Here is a 13,795-nt window from a genome sequence, read left to right as displayed (position 1 = left end):
CAGAGAACCTGTGCGAACTAGTTCAATGTATGTGTATTTTGTACATAGTAACATATTGGCCAGGTGCACGATGGTGCTGCCCTCATTTTTCATGCTTTTCCAATGTTAAATCAAACGGAGTAATTTAGTTCCAGTGATTGCCATTAGCGTTAAATCATGCTCTTCCCATAAGATTTACACGTAAAAGTGGTAGTCAGCGCCAGCCCTCCCCACCATATACTTCGCACCCTGCCAATACATAAAAATTATGTTTGAGAAAATATGCTTGAGCAATAGAAGAAGAAAAATTTTTTGTATAAATAAAAATTAAAATAATTTTTTTTTTATAGATACTTTAAAATAAACGTTGTAAGTTCTTATTTAAAGTAATTTTTTGTCAACTTTTAATTTCATCAATTTTTTTAACTTAACTAATAATTAATCAAAGAATCATAACAATATAGTACAAAAAGACCGTTGAGTTTCAAACTGCTAAAATCAGAAAATAATTTCGTTGGTTTAATACAAATTTTTCAATACAGATGTCGTAACTACCGTTCCATAGTGCCGTGTTTTGATATTTTCAAAATAATAACATTGTAACAAAATTTTATATATATATATAAATCAGATTATTTTTTTTAAATTTTGTTTCGTTAAATTTATTCAAAATAAATAGATAATTTCTTAAATATGGCAAAAAAATTAATTACAAGTTTACCGTTGATGCAGGATGCGACATTTATTCTCATTGATGAAGGTAACCTATCATTACATTTTAATTTTTTAATTAATATTTGATTAATGAGAAATTTATTTACTTCGTCTTGTAAGAAGTAATTTTTTAATAAATAAATTATTTTTTTTAGATGTGGAAGAACCATGTGCTGATAATTTAATCGACGGATGGATGCAGATGTGGAGTACTGCAAATTTAAGTCAACAAATACATCTATTATTATTTTTTAATACTAAATCTCATTATAATTATTTAACAACATTATTTAAAGAAAATAAACTTCATATACATGACTATTGTTTAGAAGATTTGGATAAAATTTATGAAAAGCAAGATTTTAACGAGATTTGTGAGAGAATAATGAAATCGAGTATTGTAGATGAAAAGTCAATTGTTGTTCTGAATTGTTTGAGTTCGCTGATTGTTAATATAGGATTGGCTAGAGCCTTACGATTTGTTGATAAATTGTCACAACGTGTATCACAATTGATTTGCGTCTACAGGCGTGACTTTGGAACGCAAAAAATTCCAAAGATTGAAACGTTGGGGACTACGTATGTTAGATTAGGTAAATCTAGCGAAACAGCAATGAATAATGAAATTTCTTATGAAGTAGCAATGGTTCATTGTAAAAGAGGAGGTGGCATTTTGAAAAAGCATGTTGTTATAACTCAAGATCCAGTAAGTTGTGAGATAAAGTCAGAGAATCCTGTTGAGTTCAAAGCTCCAGTGTTGGTTTCTCAAGTTGTTGAAACGTCAGTAAAGCCTCAAGCTTCGTTTAGGATAGACATGAATGCAAGAGAATTAGAACAACGTAATCAAACGCCGTTGCCTTATATGCAAGTAATTAAGGATGCTACAAGTGAATCACAAATCCACTACATACCTGACAAAAATGATGACTTTGATGAAGAGGATCCTGATGATGATTTACCATTCTAAATTTATTTAAATAAAACACAATGTTTTACTGACGTGTATTTATTTCTTTTTTTAAAATGAATACAATTGTTTTGTATTAAACTTTACATACATTTATTTCAATTATTTATCATTACTTAAAATAATTATAAAATATAATCTGTCTCCTTAAAAGCATATTTATGAGTAGCTGATAAAGTTTATTAAAATAAATTATCTATACTAAATTTACTATAATAATTAAAAACAGAAAATTTATATGAGTACAAAACACAATTGTTTTTAAATACTTAAATGATTGAATGAGGATAACTATAAACTGTCAGTTAGGTAGCAAATATTGTCTAGCGTTTCACACAGCCGTCGTATTATCAAGTGGTCATTTCAACCAACAATACTTTCATTTATAAATATTGAAGAAGGTGCGTTAATTTATTTATGATTGTGCTTATTTATTATTACTAAAAAATTATTATAATCACTATTATCGTATTTGATGTACAAAGAATATCATCATTCATCTATCTGTCCGGCAGATAAAAAACTAAGTAACTAGTCACATAATTAAATTAAAAATCAACCTATGTATTTGTTCATTAATAAGAGATCTGATGCATAAATTATTAAAAAAATAACTCGGAAGTATATGAATTAAAATTCATATTGAAGCAAACCTCATTTTGTAACTATTTTAATCAGTCACTGACATTTTCTGTCCAGGTAAATTGATTAGAAATAAAGTCAACGTATAATAAAACTGATTCAACCTAATGGAATTGTTAATACTCGCTAATCCTTCGAAAATTAGTTAGGTTGATAAAATTCAAATAACAATTAACAATAAACAATTGTTTAAGAAAAAATCTAATACATAAATATATATAAATCTATTTTATAATAATAACGATTAGCCCCGAAAAGAATACAAAATATTTTTATCATGAAAATGATGTGTACCATCAACGTGATGTAAAACTCTACTCTCAAGAAGGCAACGACCATATTGCACAGCTTCTTCGCGATTCTGAACTAATCGCTGCTCCAACAACCAATCAACAAGATCACTACCTGAAAAAACGCCCTGATATACTTTCAACAATCGCCTACGACAATTAGAAATTCTTTGGCGACACTCGTGCAGATGACATTGACGAAATTGTTCGCGAATTGTTTTAGTTTCCGCGCTAAGCGACTCTTCATCTGGTAGTTGTAATTTTTGGCGAGTACGCCACTCTCTGCAAACTTTCTTCAGCCAGGATCCCAATTTTCCAAGTCCTGGATCTAATCCAAATATCACAAATACTATCAACGATTGTCCATAACTAAATGCGACGTCGAGAAAAGCTAGCTCTGCATACACGCCAGTCATTTGTTCCATTATCATTGTGCCAATCGATAAAGCTAGACCCTGAAATAATTATTTTAATTACTTTACAATAAATACACCAGTATCAAATATTAGAAAAAATAATACATACAATAAACATAGAGCATAAAAGAAAAATGAGTAGAACTAAGTGTCTAAGTAATTGGGGATCATCTGAATCAATTCGTAATTGATCAATCTCAAAGTCTTGTTCATCAACCAAGTCGTTTTGAATGCATCCGTTGCGCTGGAAGCCACATCCTGTGTCTAATACGCAATTACCTCTGAAAAATTAAATGTTAAAATATTTTTTAATTTTATTTTTATATAGTTTACTACATAAGAATAATAAAAAATAATTACGCTGGTAATGATGGTCCAGAAGGTATTAAATCTTCTACATCCACAACATTTCTGGTTTCTACCATCGTCGATTCCGCATTATCAGTATTATTATTTATAAGACTGGCATAAACTTCAGCATGATGACGTCTTTGATATCTTTGTTGTAGCACTAAACATCCAAGTGTTACTAAAGAATAAATAAATAAAAATATATTGAGTACAATATACAAACAATTAAATTTAAAAAATTTTAGAAATTAGTTTACTTACCTATAAAACAAAATAAAAGAATAAATATTGAAATAGCTGCTTGTACTCGACCGAATTGAAAATTCGGGTTCCTTAAGTCAATGTCATCAGGATTTTTTGGGGATATTATAAGACACATAAGACCTACAGTTAATACAGGTATCATAAAACCAATAGGCATAATCCATTTCTGCATATTTTGTACAAATGTCAGCGTTCGAGAGCTTAAAAACAACAGAGTCCCAGCCAACACGACTGTCCACATCCTGCTTGCGTATACACCAACGGTGATAAGGACAAATTGAACATACCAAAGAAAAGAACCAATTTCATTGGGTTCGAGTTTAGTCCATATTATAACGCCAATGCCAACAGCGAGTTGTGCGATAATCAAATACAAAGTACACCGATGAGTTGGCCGTTTATATCTCTTCCCTGCAAGTACAACGAAGCAAACAAAGAGCCACAAGCAAGCAGCTATTGAGGCAACACTCACGTCCATTGAAAATGTATTCAACTGTTGAGCATACTTGGCCGGTGACACGCCGTCATTAATAGCAGTAATTAGTTTAGCAGATACAAACATCAATGGAGCCGACAGGAAAGTACAAGCAACCATAGAAGATGCAATCAGGTCAATGTCTATGTTATATCGCAATGTAAAAATAAAGAGCGCTGGTGCTGTTGGTATTGTTCCGTATAAAAAACCATATGTACTTAAATCTCTCGTATCTGTTTCGTTAACTCCAGCATTTAGTAAAATAACAGACTCTCTTATTATCATAGGAAGTGCCAACAATTTAACCGAGATCAGTATTCCTGGTATAACAAGCGCTGGGCCTTTTAAAGTGTGAATCTTTCCTACCATCATTAAGCCTAATAAAAACAATGCACTTGCTGAAAAAGCATTACCAAATACTTCTAGTATAACTGATAGTATCTTTGGAATTTGATGACTGAATATGAAATTCCCGATGATTCCCAAAACTGTCATAAATAATATAGGATTCAATCCGATGCCTTTAACTACAGAACCAACTAGTTTCCATCCTGATTGCTGGCTTCCTGTACGACGCTTTCCTATTTCTAGTAAAATAAAACCAATTGGATTTAAAATAGCCAGTGATATCGGTGCCATCAGGTAGAGATAGGCTGCATATTCAGAATGAGTATCACCGTAAAGAGCGTCAACTGAAAAATATAAAAATTAATATGTGATCTATTTTTACTTACAAGTAAATAATAAACAGTACGTCAGTGTTGTGCTTACTCATCGGATATCCGATGGCAAAGTCGTTACTTTGAGTAGCAAAAATTGCAAACAATGCAGCTCGACCTGGATTTGTTGGTCGTGTTACTATCAGAGACACTCCGAGAACCACCAGGAACACACATGCCTTGGCAAGAAAGACAGCTAATAAAAACTTCCAATTTACTAACGAAAAATCAAGCTTTGCTAGTGATAAAAATATTAATGATGGTAAAGCGAATGTTCCAACAAAAGTATTAAGACCATTGGCTTCTGATTTGGTGATTATTTCAAGTCTTCCAGCTATGTACCTACAACAATTAAGAGTTTTAATGACTTGTAAGAAATTAAAATGAATTTTTATAAATAAAAGAATACTCAGTATTAGAAATTAGTTACTTACCCACATAATATTATAGCAAAACATTGTATTAGAGCAAGATATAAATTATCTGTAGGTGTGTCTGGTATATCCAGCTCCATGTTTTATAAATATATTTTTTAATAATCAAGAAGAACAAATAAACATATTCATTTGTTTAGTCAATCTGTAAATAATAATTCAAAATGTTATTATTGTTATCATTATTTTATTTTAATTATCAAAAAAAAGTACTTGAACATATGGAATTTTATTATCATAATGAAAGTTAACCTTTGAATTACCGGATAAATAAAAATAATTAATAACCTCCCAAAAATACTTACTAATGATTTTAAGATACGTCATTGTTCTTTGTTACATTTATTTCATTTAAACTTTCGAACTTTTTTTTCTTTGCAGTCACTGTCATTTCATTCGACTATTGCACATTATGAATCTAGAACGACTGACAAAAAATCAATAATACTAAAACGTATTTATAAATTAAACATTTTTCAATTTCATTTAATAATAAAAAAAATGTTCAAAACTTACAAACAATAATTGTCAACTGACTGGTAATATGCGTCATTCTCAGACGATTTACAAAAGAGCTGATATAGATATTGCTAGTTTGTGCATTTTGTTATTACGATGCATAAAAATTATTAAGTATATTTATATATACAAGCCGACACAGTCATAGACATGAGAACGTAGGTCACGTAAGCACTGTTTTGTGAGTATTTAAGTAATATTTATTTTTATTTCAATTGACAGCTTTCAATAGTGCCATAAAGATCAATAACCATTTCTATTACATTATTTAAAATAATAAATTATTCAAAATAATATTTAATTGAACAATTACAACCAATGTTTAGTTTTAAAAAATTATCCTATAATTTAAATTTTCCGGGCAGATACCAGCGCCATTCGCGCATTCGCACAGCTGTAATTTTCTCCATTGTTACCATCAATTCTAGGTAAATAATGAAACATGTCGACTGATGAGTAATGCTCATTAACCTAAAAGTAAGCAATCAATTAAAACAAAAAGTTCCCTAGATATGTTTCTTGTTGTTCTCTCTCTCTCATGCAGGCCGCTCGTACATCATTTTTCTGTCAAACCTAAATATCTATTCTTATCGGCAAACACAAACCTATTTGTAATTATAATAACAATTAATAATTGAACGACCTAGAAAGGAAGTTCAATAAAATATGATGATTAAAAATATAACGATAAACAATACGTGGCATTATAAATCTTGATTTAATTATAATGCTAGAAATATTACAAGGACAATTTAAATATGATCGATGAGGTAAGTTGTATAATTTGAATCCAAATATATTTTGACACTTATTATTGTTAACTCAATTTAATTGTTTTTTTTTATTGTTTACATTTATACTGTACTGATTGTTATGCAAGTGTATGAGTACTTAGAATATGTATGGTGTTATTGGTTTGCTTGTATTTGATTTTCGCATTTTTTATGACGACATTGTAACTCGTTTTTTTGCTGAATGACCTTCTTGTTTACTCATCAATAGTATTTACAAAATGTTTAAAAAAATGTATGATTTATTCGCGTGAAAAATTATAAATCGATTGTTCGATGTAATTTTATAAAAATAACTTTGAGTAATAAATTGTTGTAATTATTTTCAGGTATCAATTGAAATTTCGATCGGACGGAAAATTATTTTCAAACAATGCATTAACTATTGTCTTTATAAATAATTATTGGAAATGGAAATGAAGCCAGACTCTAAAAATAAAAATTATGATCGGAGTACAGAAACACTGGATAATCATGTAGATATGGTTGTTAAAGCTGTTTCAAGTTGTAGTAATGATGAGAGTAGTTTGGAAAATTCGCATCAACCATTGTCATTATCGTCGTCATCATCAACATCGTTACCGCCCTCGACGTCAGCTATATTACCTGACACATCATCAGCAAGTTGTCTAGTTAATCATCAGAATTCAGCGAACGAAAACAGATGTGTAAAAAAAACATCACAATCCACTCAGTCGAGTGAAAGTTTTTTAAACACTCACGATGAAGTTGATAATCATAGTGTGACAAGTATTAATCATCAAAATGGCCATTCGCCGAATTTATCAGTAGATGATAATTATAATTCAGAAGTATGCAATGAAGACGCAGACTCTGAAAATAATGAATTAAATAATGTCATTAAAAAAAAATCATTTGTAGAAAATTTATTCGAAAATTCCACTTCACTTTCGAGTAATAATTTAGAATCAAATTCTGTTCATGCAATCACAACTGCCGAGCCGGTTCGTAAAAATATGATAAGAAAAAAAGAGTTCCTAAAAAGTAATCGTCGAACGGGTAGTGAAGATTCATCTTTAAATAAACCATCCCAACATCAGACTACGAGAAATTGTTCATTGGACGATACTTTGTCTAGTTCATCGATCTATGAATCAGACGAAGCGTGTAGTTCATCACAACATAAAAGTACTAGTGTATCTGTGGACGAAGCAGTGTCATTGCCATTAGAATTACCGGAAGCCAGTACGGAAACTGGTGTAGTTAAACAAAAGCCATTTAAATTACCGAGTTTAATTAATTTGTACGAAGCAGCCGAGGCTCAACGCATCGAGTTAGAAGCCAGTGCTAATGCTTCTCTGGAAGTCGGTCCGTCGAATCGAGAAGACGGAGCTCAGGCTTTAAATTCGTACAGTAGTGAAGGAAGTAACTCTGATACAGAGTCGCAACGTGCTGATATTCCACGCGGACAAGTTGCGAAAAAACGAGTAAGAAGTATGGACGTTACGGGACTGCAAGATCGTGTTGAGTATTATCAGCTGTGGCGTAGCACGGGAGGACAATCTTCGCAACCAGAGTCAATGCTAGACAATGGTATGTATCCAAATCCACCACCACTGCCTCCAAGAGCTGCTCATAAAACTCTACATAGAAGCAATGCCTTGCCTACGGCAACTCTTCCTACTCTGTCACGTAAACATCTTCACAAGCATTCCACTCCTTGTCGTCCGGAAGACTGCTTTGGTTTTGAAATAGTTGATGTCGATGAAGCCGTGGCTTTAAAAACTCGAACTGCTGTTACCAAGAGTATCGCGCTGCTAAGCTCTCCGCGGCCTCATAGGCCACTAACAAGGCCCGATCCCGGAGCAAGTAGCCAGCCAGAGTGTCCTCCTACGCCGACACACCGTCCGAAACCTTTGAGGCCTTTACCAATGTGCCCTTCGAGCAATCCATCTCTCACATCTGAGGAACCACTACCACCATCTTGGGAAGCTCGAATTGATAGTCACGGTCGCGTATTTTATATTGACCACGTTAATCGTACTACCACGTGGCAACGACCAGGGCAAACTCCGAGAAACACTGGCTGTGAAATGCGTCGTCAGCAGCTCGACAGACGTTACCAAAGTGTACGTAGAACAATATCGCGACCTGATAATATAGACCGTGAAGCTTCTGGTTCTTCAGCATCTTCTTCTTCTGGCGCAGTGGGTAGTCAATCAGAAAGCAATGGTGAAAGACCGGCACCAGAGAGAAGCAACACTTCAGAACCTTTTGATATTGCTACTATACCGCCTGTATTATTTTTATCACGACCAGATTTTTTCACAGTGCTTCACACGAATATGGACGCAATGGAGCTCTACAACCGAAATCCAAGCCTCAAGCATATGATCAGCAAAATACGGAGAGATCCACTGGTGTTCCCGCGGTACGAACACAATCGTGATTTAGTGGCGTTAATAAATTTCTTCGCTGATCCCACAAAAGAATTGCCTCGTGGTTATGAATCAAAATTAGATAGAACAGCTAAGCGTTTTTTTATAAGTCATGCGAGAAAAGCTACATCGTTTATTGATCCAAGGCTACCTACTGAAGCTACTTATCCTCGAGCGCTACTCGATGAAGCTCCTATTCCACCACCGCGACCTCAGCAATCAGGTATTACGACTACACCTGAAATCCCGGTCGCTTATAACGATAAAGTTGTTGCTTTTCTACGACAACCGAATATAATGGACATTTTGAAAGAAAGACACGCAGCCCTAGGACAAAATATTGCTTTGAGAGAAAAAGTTAATACTATTAGAGTAGAAGGATCTGCTGCTCTGCAAAGGTTGGGTCACGATGTACCTTTAGCTTTGTTATTAAGTTTATTTGAGCAAGAAATCATGTCTTATGTTCCGGGTAATATCGGAAGATCGCCCATTGGTAGTCCTCATGCATCACCTGGTTTAACTCGAGCTTCTGCTCGTGCACCTGCACCTTATCGTCGTGATTTTGAGGCTAAACTACGTACATTTTATCGGAAACTTGAAAGTAAAGGATTCGGTCAAGGTCCTGGTAAATTGAAGTTACACATCAGGCGAGAAAATCTTCTGGAAGATGCATTTACACGAATAATGGCTGCGTCGAAAAAGGATTTGCAAAAAGGAAAACTTGTGGTAATATTTGATCATGAAGAAGGTTTAGATTACGGTGGCCCATCTCGAGAGTTCTTTTTTCACCTTTCTCGTGAACTTTTTAATCCTTATTACGGACTTTTCGAGTACTCTGCAAACGATACGTACACTGTTCAAGTATCGCCAATGTCAGCATTTGTCGACAATTATCACGACTGGTTTAGATTTTCAGGAAGAGTTTTGGGCTTAGCTTTGGTACATCAGTACCTACTTGATGCCTTTTTCACCAGGCCGTTCTATAAAGCTTTGCTTCGGGTACCAGCAAGTTTAAGCGACTTGGAAAGTCTAGATCAAGAATTTCATCAGAGTCTGATGTGGATTAAAGAACGTGATATAAGTATTGAACCTCTTGAGTTGACATTTTCCGTAACTGAAGAACTTTTAGGTCGTGTCGCTGAGCGTGAGCTTAAACCAGGCGGACGAAATATTACAGTGACGGAGAAAAATAAAAAAGAATATCTTGAACGAGTTGTTAGATGGCGATTAGAACGAGGTGTATCCGAACAAACAGAATCGCTCGTTCGTGGTTTCTATGAAGTAGTAGATCCACGTTTAGTTTCTGTATTTGACGCACGTGAACTTGAGCTTGTTATTGCCGGTGCAGCTGAGATAGACTTAAACGATTGGAGAGCACACACTGAATATCGAAGTGGTTATCATGACGGTCATCCAGTGGTTGAGTGGTTTTGGAGTAGCATCAGTCGATTTACCAATGAACAACGTTTGAGGTTACTTCAATTTGTCACGGGGACTTCTAGCATTCCATACGAGGGCTTTGCTGCTCTACGTGGTTCGACGGGACCAAGGAAATTTTGTATTGAAAAATGGGGACGACCGAATAGCTTACCCAGGTAATAAACTTAATTTTTTATTTGATTTAATAATTAATTAACTAATTAATATATTATTAAATCATTCTTTGATTGATTACAGAGCACATACATGCTTTAATAGATTGGATTTACCACCGTATCCAACGCCAGAAATTTTATACGAAAAATTACTACTAGCTGTCGAAGAAACTAATACATTTGGTATTGAATAAATAAATTTAATTTAATTTAATTTAATTTAATTACTGAGATAAATTTTTAAATATTAATTCAAACAAATTTGATACATCTATTCGTGATTATTATTTATATTAAATTATTAAATTAAATAATCGTATTTATAAATTAAAATTTTGAGACTTGAAAAAAAAAATTTAATTAAACAAAGAATAGATATGATAAATTATATATTTACTGCTATTATTCAATTTCAAAATTTCATCGTGGATTTCTTAAAAAAAAAAAAAGGTCATATTTATTTAATTGAATGTTGAGTAATTGTATAAAGAAAAATTAAAAGTAGTCATCGTTTATATATGCATACAAGAAATTTAAACTTGGTATTGTTAGATTTTTCTTATTTAAATTTAACTTATATAAATTACAAACAAGTGTCACGTAGTATAAATGAAAATATGAATTAAAAAGCATTGGTTATAGATAGTGTGAAAAAAATGTTATAGATGTGCATCAGCCTCATTAACTGCTCACTAATATAAATATACACATCGATTGTTATAATTAATTGTTTAATTTTACACAAAATGAATTTATTAAGTCAAACATGTTGATTGCATGTTAATTGTCGTTTTTGAATTAAGTCTGAATGTTATTTAATTGTTCAATGCGTTCCGAATAATTTATAATAAATAGTAACAATAATACTAATAATAATAAAAGACTTTATAAGTCTATAAAACTAATATTAATTTTGCAATCTATTGTTAAAAATATTACACAAATTAAACGCGGAAACTTAGTGATGCAAATTATTTTACTTTTAATTTACTAATCGACAAAATTCGATCGAAAAAAAAAAAATTCAATGAACTTTTATTGTTTAACGAATATTTAAATATTATGTAATCCGGGCGTATCGTCTGACTTTTTAACAATTGGATATGATTTTTTTTCTGATGCATGAGCAGTATTTATGTCTAGCAAAAATTTTGCTAATCATATTTATTAATTATAGTTAGACGAAAATATAAAATGAATACTTTTTGTGGTAATTTTAAAATAACACAATAAGACAGTAAAAATTAATTTAAAGTTTTAGTGCTTCACAGCAATTTTTAAATACTATTCCTGATCAAAGTGCAATTGAAAGTGATAAATTAACAATTCATTTATCAATTACATTAAATTAAGCATTGTTATTAAATTAAATTTTAGCTAGAAGATATTAAGGGAAGTCTCTGCACATCGCATTAGTCTAATTCCTAGTCATTAATATAACTTATTAATAATAATAAAAATCTTAAAAAATTAATACAGCATAATTATTGTAATATTTATAATTATTATTTATGACGATAAAATAAGTTAATTATTTAGATAGAGACTGGACTACTGTTGGAATAATTGTTCTAATAAAAATATTAGCATAAAAATAATATTGAATCTTATTTTTGCTGAAAAATAAATTACTTCTTTTATTTGTTGTATACGTTACAAATCTATTGTTTTAAATATTTAAATAAACATTGATTAATTAACAATATTACATTTATAAATATTTAATAAGCATTAATTATTTTAAAAATAGTAATAAATAACAATTAAGTAGTCTGATAAGTAAAAATGTGTGTCGAGTAATCAGAGCATGTTAAAAAAAATTATATCACTTTAAGCACTCAGTACCAATTCTATTTTCAAAATCGATGTCGTCAAGTATACAAAAAGTTATAAAGTTTTAAAATGAAAAGAAAACAAAAGCTACGAATAAAATAGATTCTCTGAACCGAAACGAGCTCGTCCCTAGTAACACTTGATAATAAATAATAAAATAAAAAAAAAGAGTTTCCTGCAAGAAGTATAAAACCTACCAAAAAGAAAAAAAAATCCAATGACAAAGAACACGTGTTTCTAAAATTAAATCCCAAAAAATATCCCTCACGTGCAAGATAATTTAATTATTATTCGCACTTGGTTATGAAAAATTATTACTATAATTCAAATCGATTGTCTTTATCAATAAAAATAACTATCAGCTAATAGTTACCGAACATTTCATCATACTAATTACACAGCAAAAAAAAAACGTATTGCAAAAATCAATAATTTTGCGAATGGCTGAAGGTCAGAACTAGTGGGGGTGAAGGATTGCCAGTACCTTATTCGTAACCCGTACCATTGGCATTAAATAGAATTATAGTAGTTGAGTTTTTGTTTAATCTTTCTTATGTCCCAAATTACCTCATTAGCATCACTAGGATACAAGGATAATAATATATATATTAATCCAAACGTTACACATGGTTGCCTAATTTCATTCTCCATTTAATTACCAAATCATTATCTTACTTTTTTTATGTTTTACTCATCAGCTTAATTAAATCTCCGACACTGAGCATTTCCGCTGGTACGTGGGACAAAGTGTACCTAAAAAAAACAATCCTTTATTTAAAAATTATGTTTTGGAGATGCCATCGAAGCGAAACGCTTTCTCAGTCTTTAGTTTTGACTTAGCTTATAGATGTATTAACATTATAACACTGTCGCTTGGCGCAAGTGCTGGTTCATGCTCATGCTGATTACTGTTCTGTATACTTGGTACGGTGTGTAAGTGTTGGTGCGTGTTGTGCTGCTATGGTTTTATGTTAGCTGGTTAATATCCTCCCTCGACCTTTGCTGTTAAAAAAATCAGAGAGTCGGAAAAATAGTTAGAAATTAAAATAATTCTTATTGTAACTAAAGTATTATATTGACTTTTATTTTTTTGTTGGCATAAGCTCTTACCATATCGGAAATATTAAAACTAAACACACCTCCTATCCTCCATATAATACTATACATTCTATTTAATTCTCTTTACTCATCAGACTGCGCCTAAAACACAGTGCAGCAAAGTGGAGTAGTATAGTAACTATGCTGGAGGGTTTACTATATAGGCACGTTATACAGTAAATACATTGAGTGGTAGTAAGTGTGGGAAGAGAGCGGCCATCTTGGTGTTAAGAACTTCTAGAGCCGTGTGTGCTCTGTGACAGTAGAGTTGGTTTATTCATACAGTCAACTGCTTCCTTAATTCATTGC

The 13,795-nt window shown here is 31.9% G+C and overlaps 3 protein-coding genes and 1 long non-coding RNA gene across 7 annotated transcripts; 2 read left to right on the top strand and 2 right to left on the bottom strand.

The window, feature by feature from the left end:
• Positions 1-579: 579 nt before the first annotated feature.
• LOC123275397 lies at positions 580-1,746 on the top strand. Its single transcript, XM_044743499.1, has 2 exons — positions 580-739; positions 849-1,746. The coding sequence occupies exons 1-2, from the start codon at positions 673-675 to the stop codon at positions 1,658-1,660; spliced, it is 879 nt and encodes a 292-aa protein (XP_044599434.1). The 5' UTR covers positions 580-672; the 3' UTR covers positions 1,661-1,746.
• On the bottom strand, positions 1,684-5,903 carry LOC123275396 (integral membrane protein GPR155). Of its 3 annotated transcripts, none has more exons than XM_044743497.1 (8): positions 5,768-5,903; positions 5,557-5,698; positions 5,252-5,396; positions 4,870-5,159; positions 3,621-4,790; positions 3,369-3,537; positions 3,118-3,289; positions 1,684-3,047 (listed from the first exon to the last, which is right to left on the bottom strand). In XM_044743497.1, the coding sequence occupies exons 3-8, from the start codon at positions 5,329-5,331 to the stop codon at positions 2,547-2,549; spliced, it is 2,382 nt and encodes a 793-aa protein (XP_044599432.1). In that variant the 5' UTR covers positions 5,332-5,396; positions 5,557-5,698; positions 5,768-5,903; the 3' UTR covers positions 1,684-2,546. The 3 variants fall into 3 exon arrangements, with proteins under 3 accessions (XP_044599432.1, XP_044599431.1, XP_044599433.1); XM_044743496.1 differs by having other exon boundaries at positions 5,557-5,678; XM_044743498.1 differs by having other exon boundaries at positions 5,557-5,669.
• Positions 5,904-6,179: 276 nt separating this feature from the next.
• Positions 6,180-10,873, top strand: LOC123275395 (E3 ubiquitin-protein ligase HECW2). Of its 2 annotated transcripts, XM_044743495.1 has the most exons (4): positions 6,180-6,540; positions 6,891-6,907; positions 6,942-10,555; positions 10,638-10,873. In XM_044743495.1, the coding sequence occupies exons 3-4, from the start codon at positions 6,972-6,974 to the stop codon at positions 10,747-10,749; spliced, it is 3,696 nt and encodes a 1,231-aa protein (XP_044599430.1). In that variant the 5' UTR covers positions 6,180-6,540; positions 6,891-6,907; positions 6,942-6,971; the 3' UTR covers positions 10,750-10,873. The 2 variants fall into 2 exon arrangements, with proteins under 2 accessions (XP_044599430.1, XP_044599429.1); XM_044743494.1 differs by having other exon boundaries at positions 6,891-10,555; positions 10,638-10,872.
• A 1,999-nt stretch (positions 10,874-12,872) lies between these two features.
• Positions 12,873-13,589, bottom strand: LOC123275394. The gene is made up of 2 exons (XR_006511674.1): positions 13,499-13,589; positions 12,873-13,390 (listed from the first exon to the last, which is right to left on the bottom strand). It is a non-coding gene; the product is annotated as an uncharacterized LOC123275394 (long non-coding RNA).
• Between the last annotated feature and the right edge of the window lie 206 nt (positions 13,590-13,795).

This window comes from Cotesia glomerata, linkage group LG1 (assembly GCF_020080835.1).
Source record: "Cotesia glomerata isolate CgM1 linkage group LG1, MPM_Cglom_v2.3, whole genome shotgun sequence".
NCBI classification, from domain to species: domain Eukaryota; kingdom Metazoa; phylum Arthropoda; class Insecta; order Hymenoptera; family Braconidae; genus Cotesia; species Cotesia glomerata.
The sequence above is the reverse complement of the archived record's forward strand: the minus strand, read 5'-3'. Positions and strand labels throughout refer to the sequence as shown.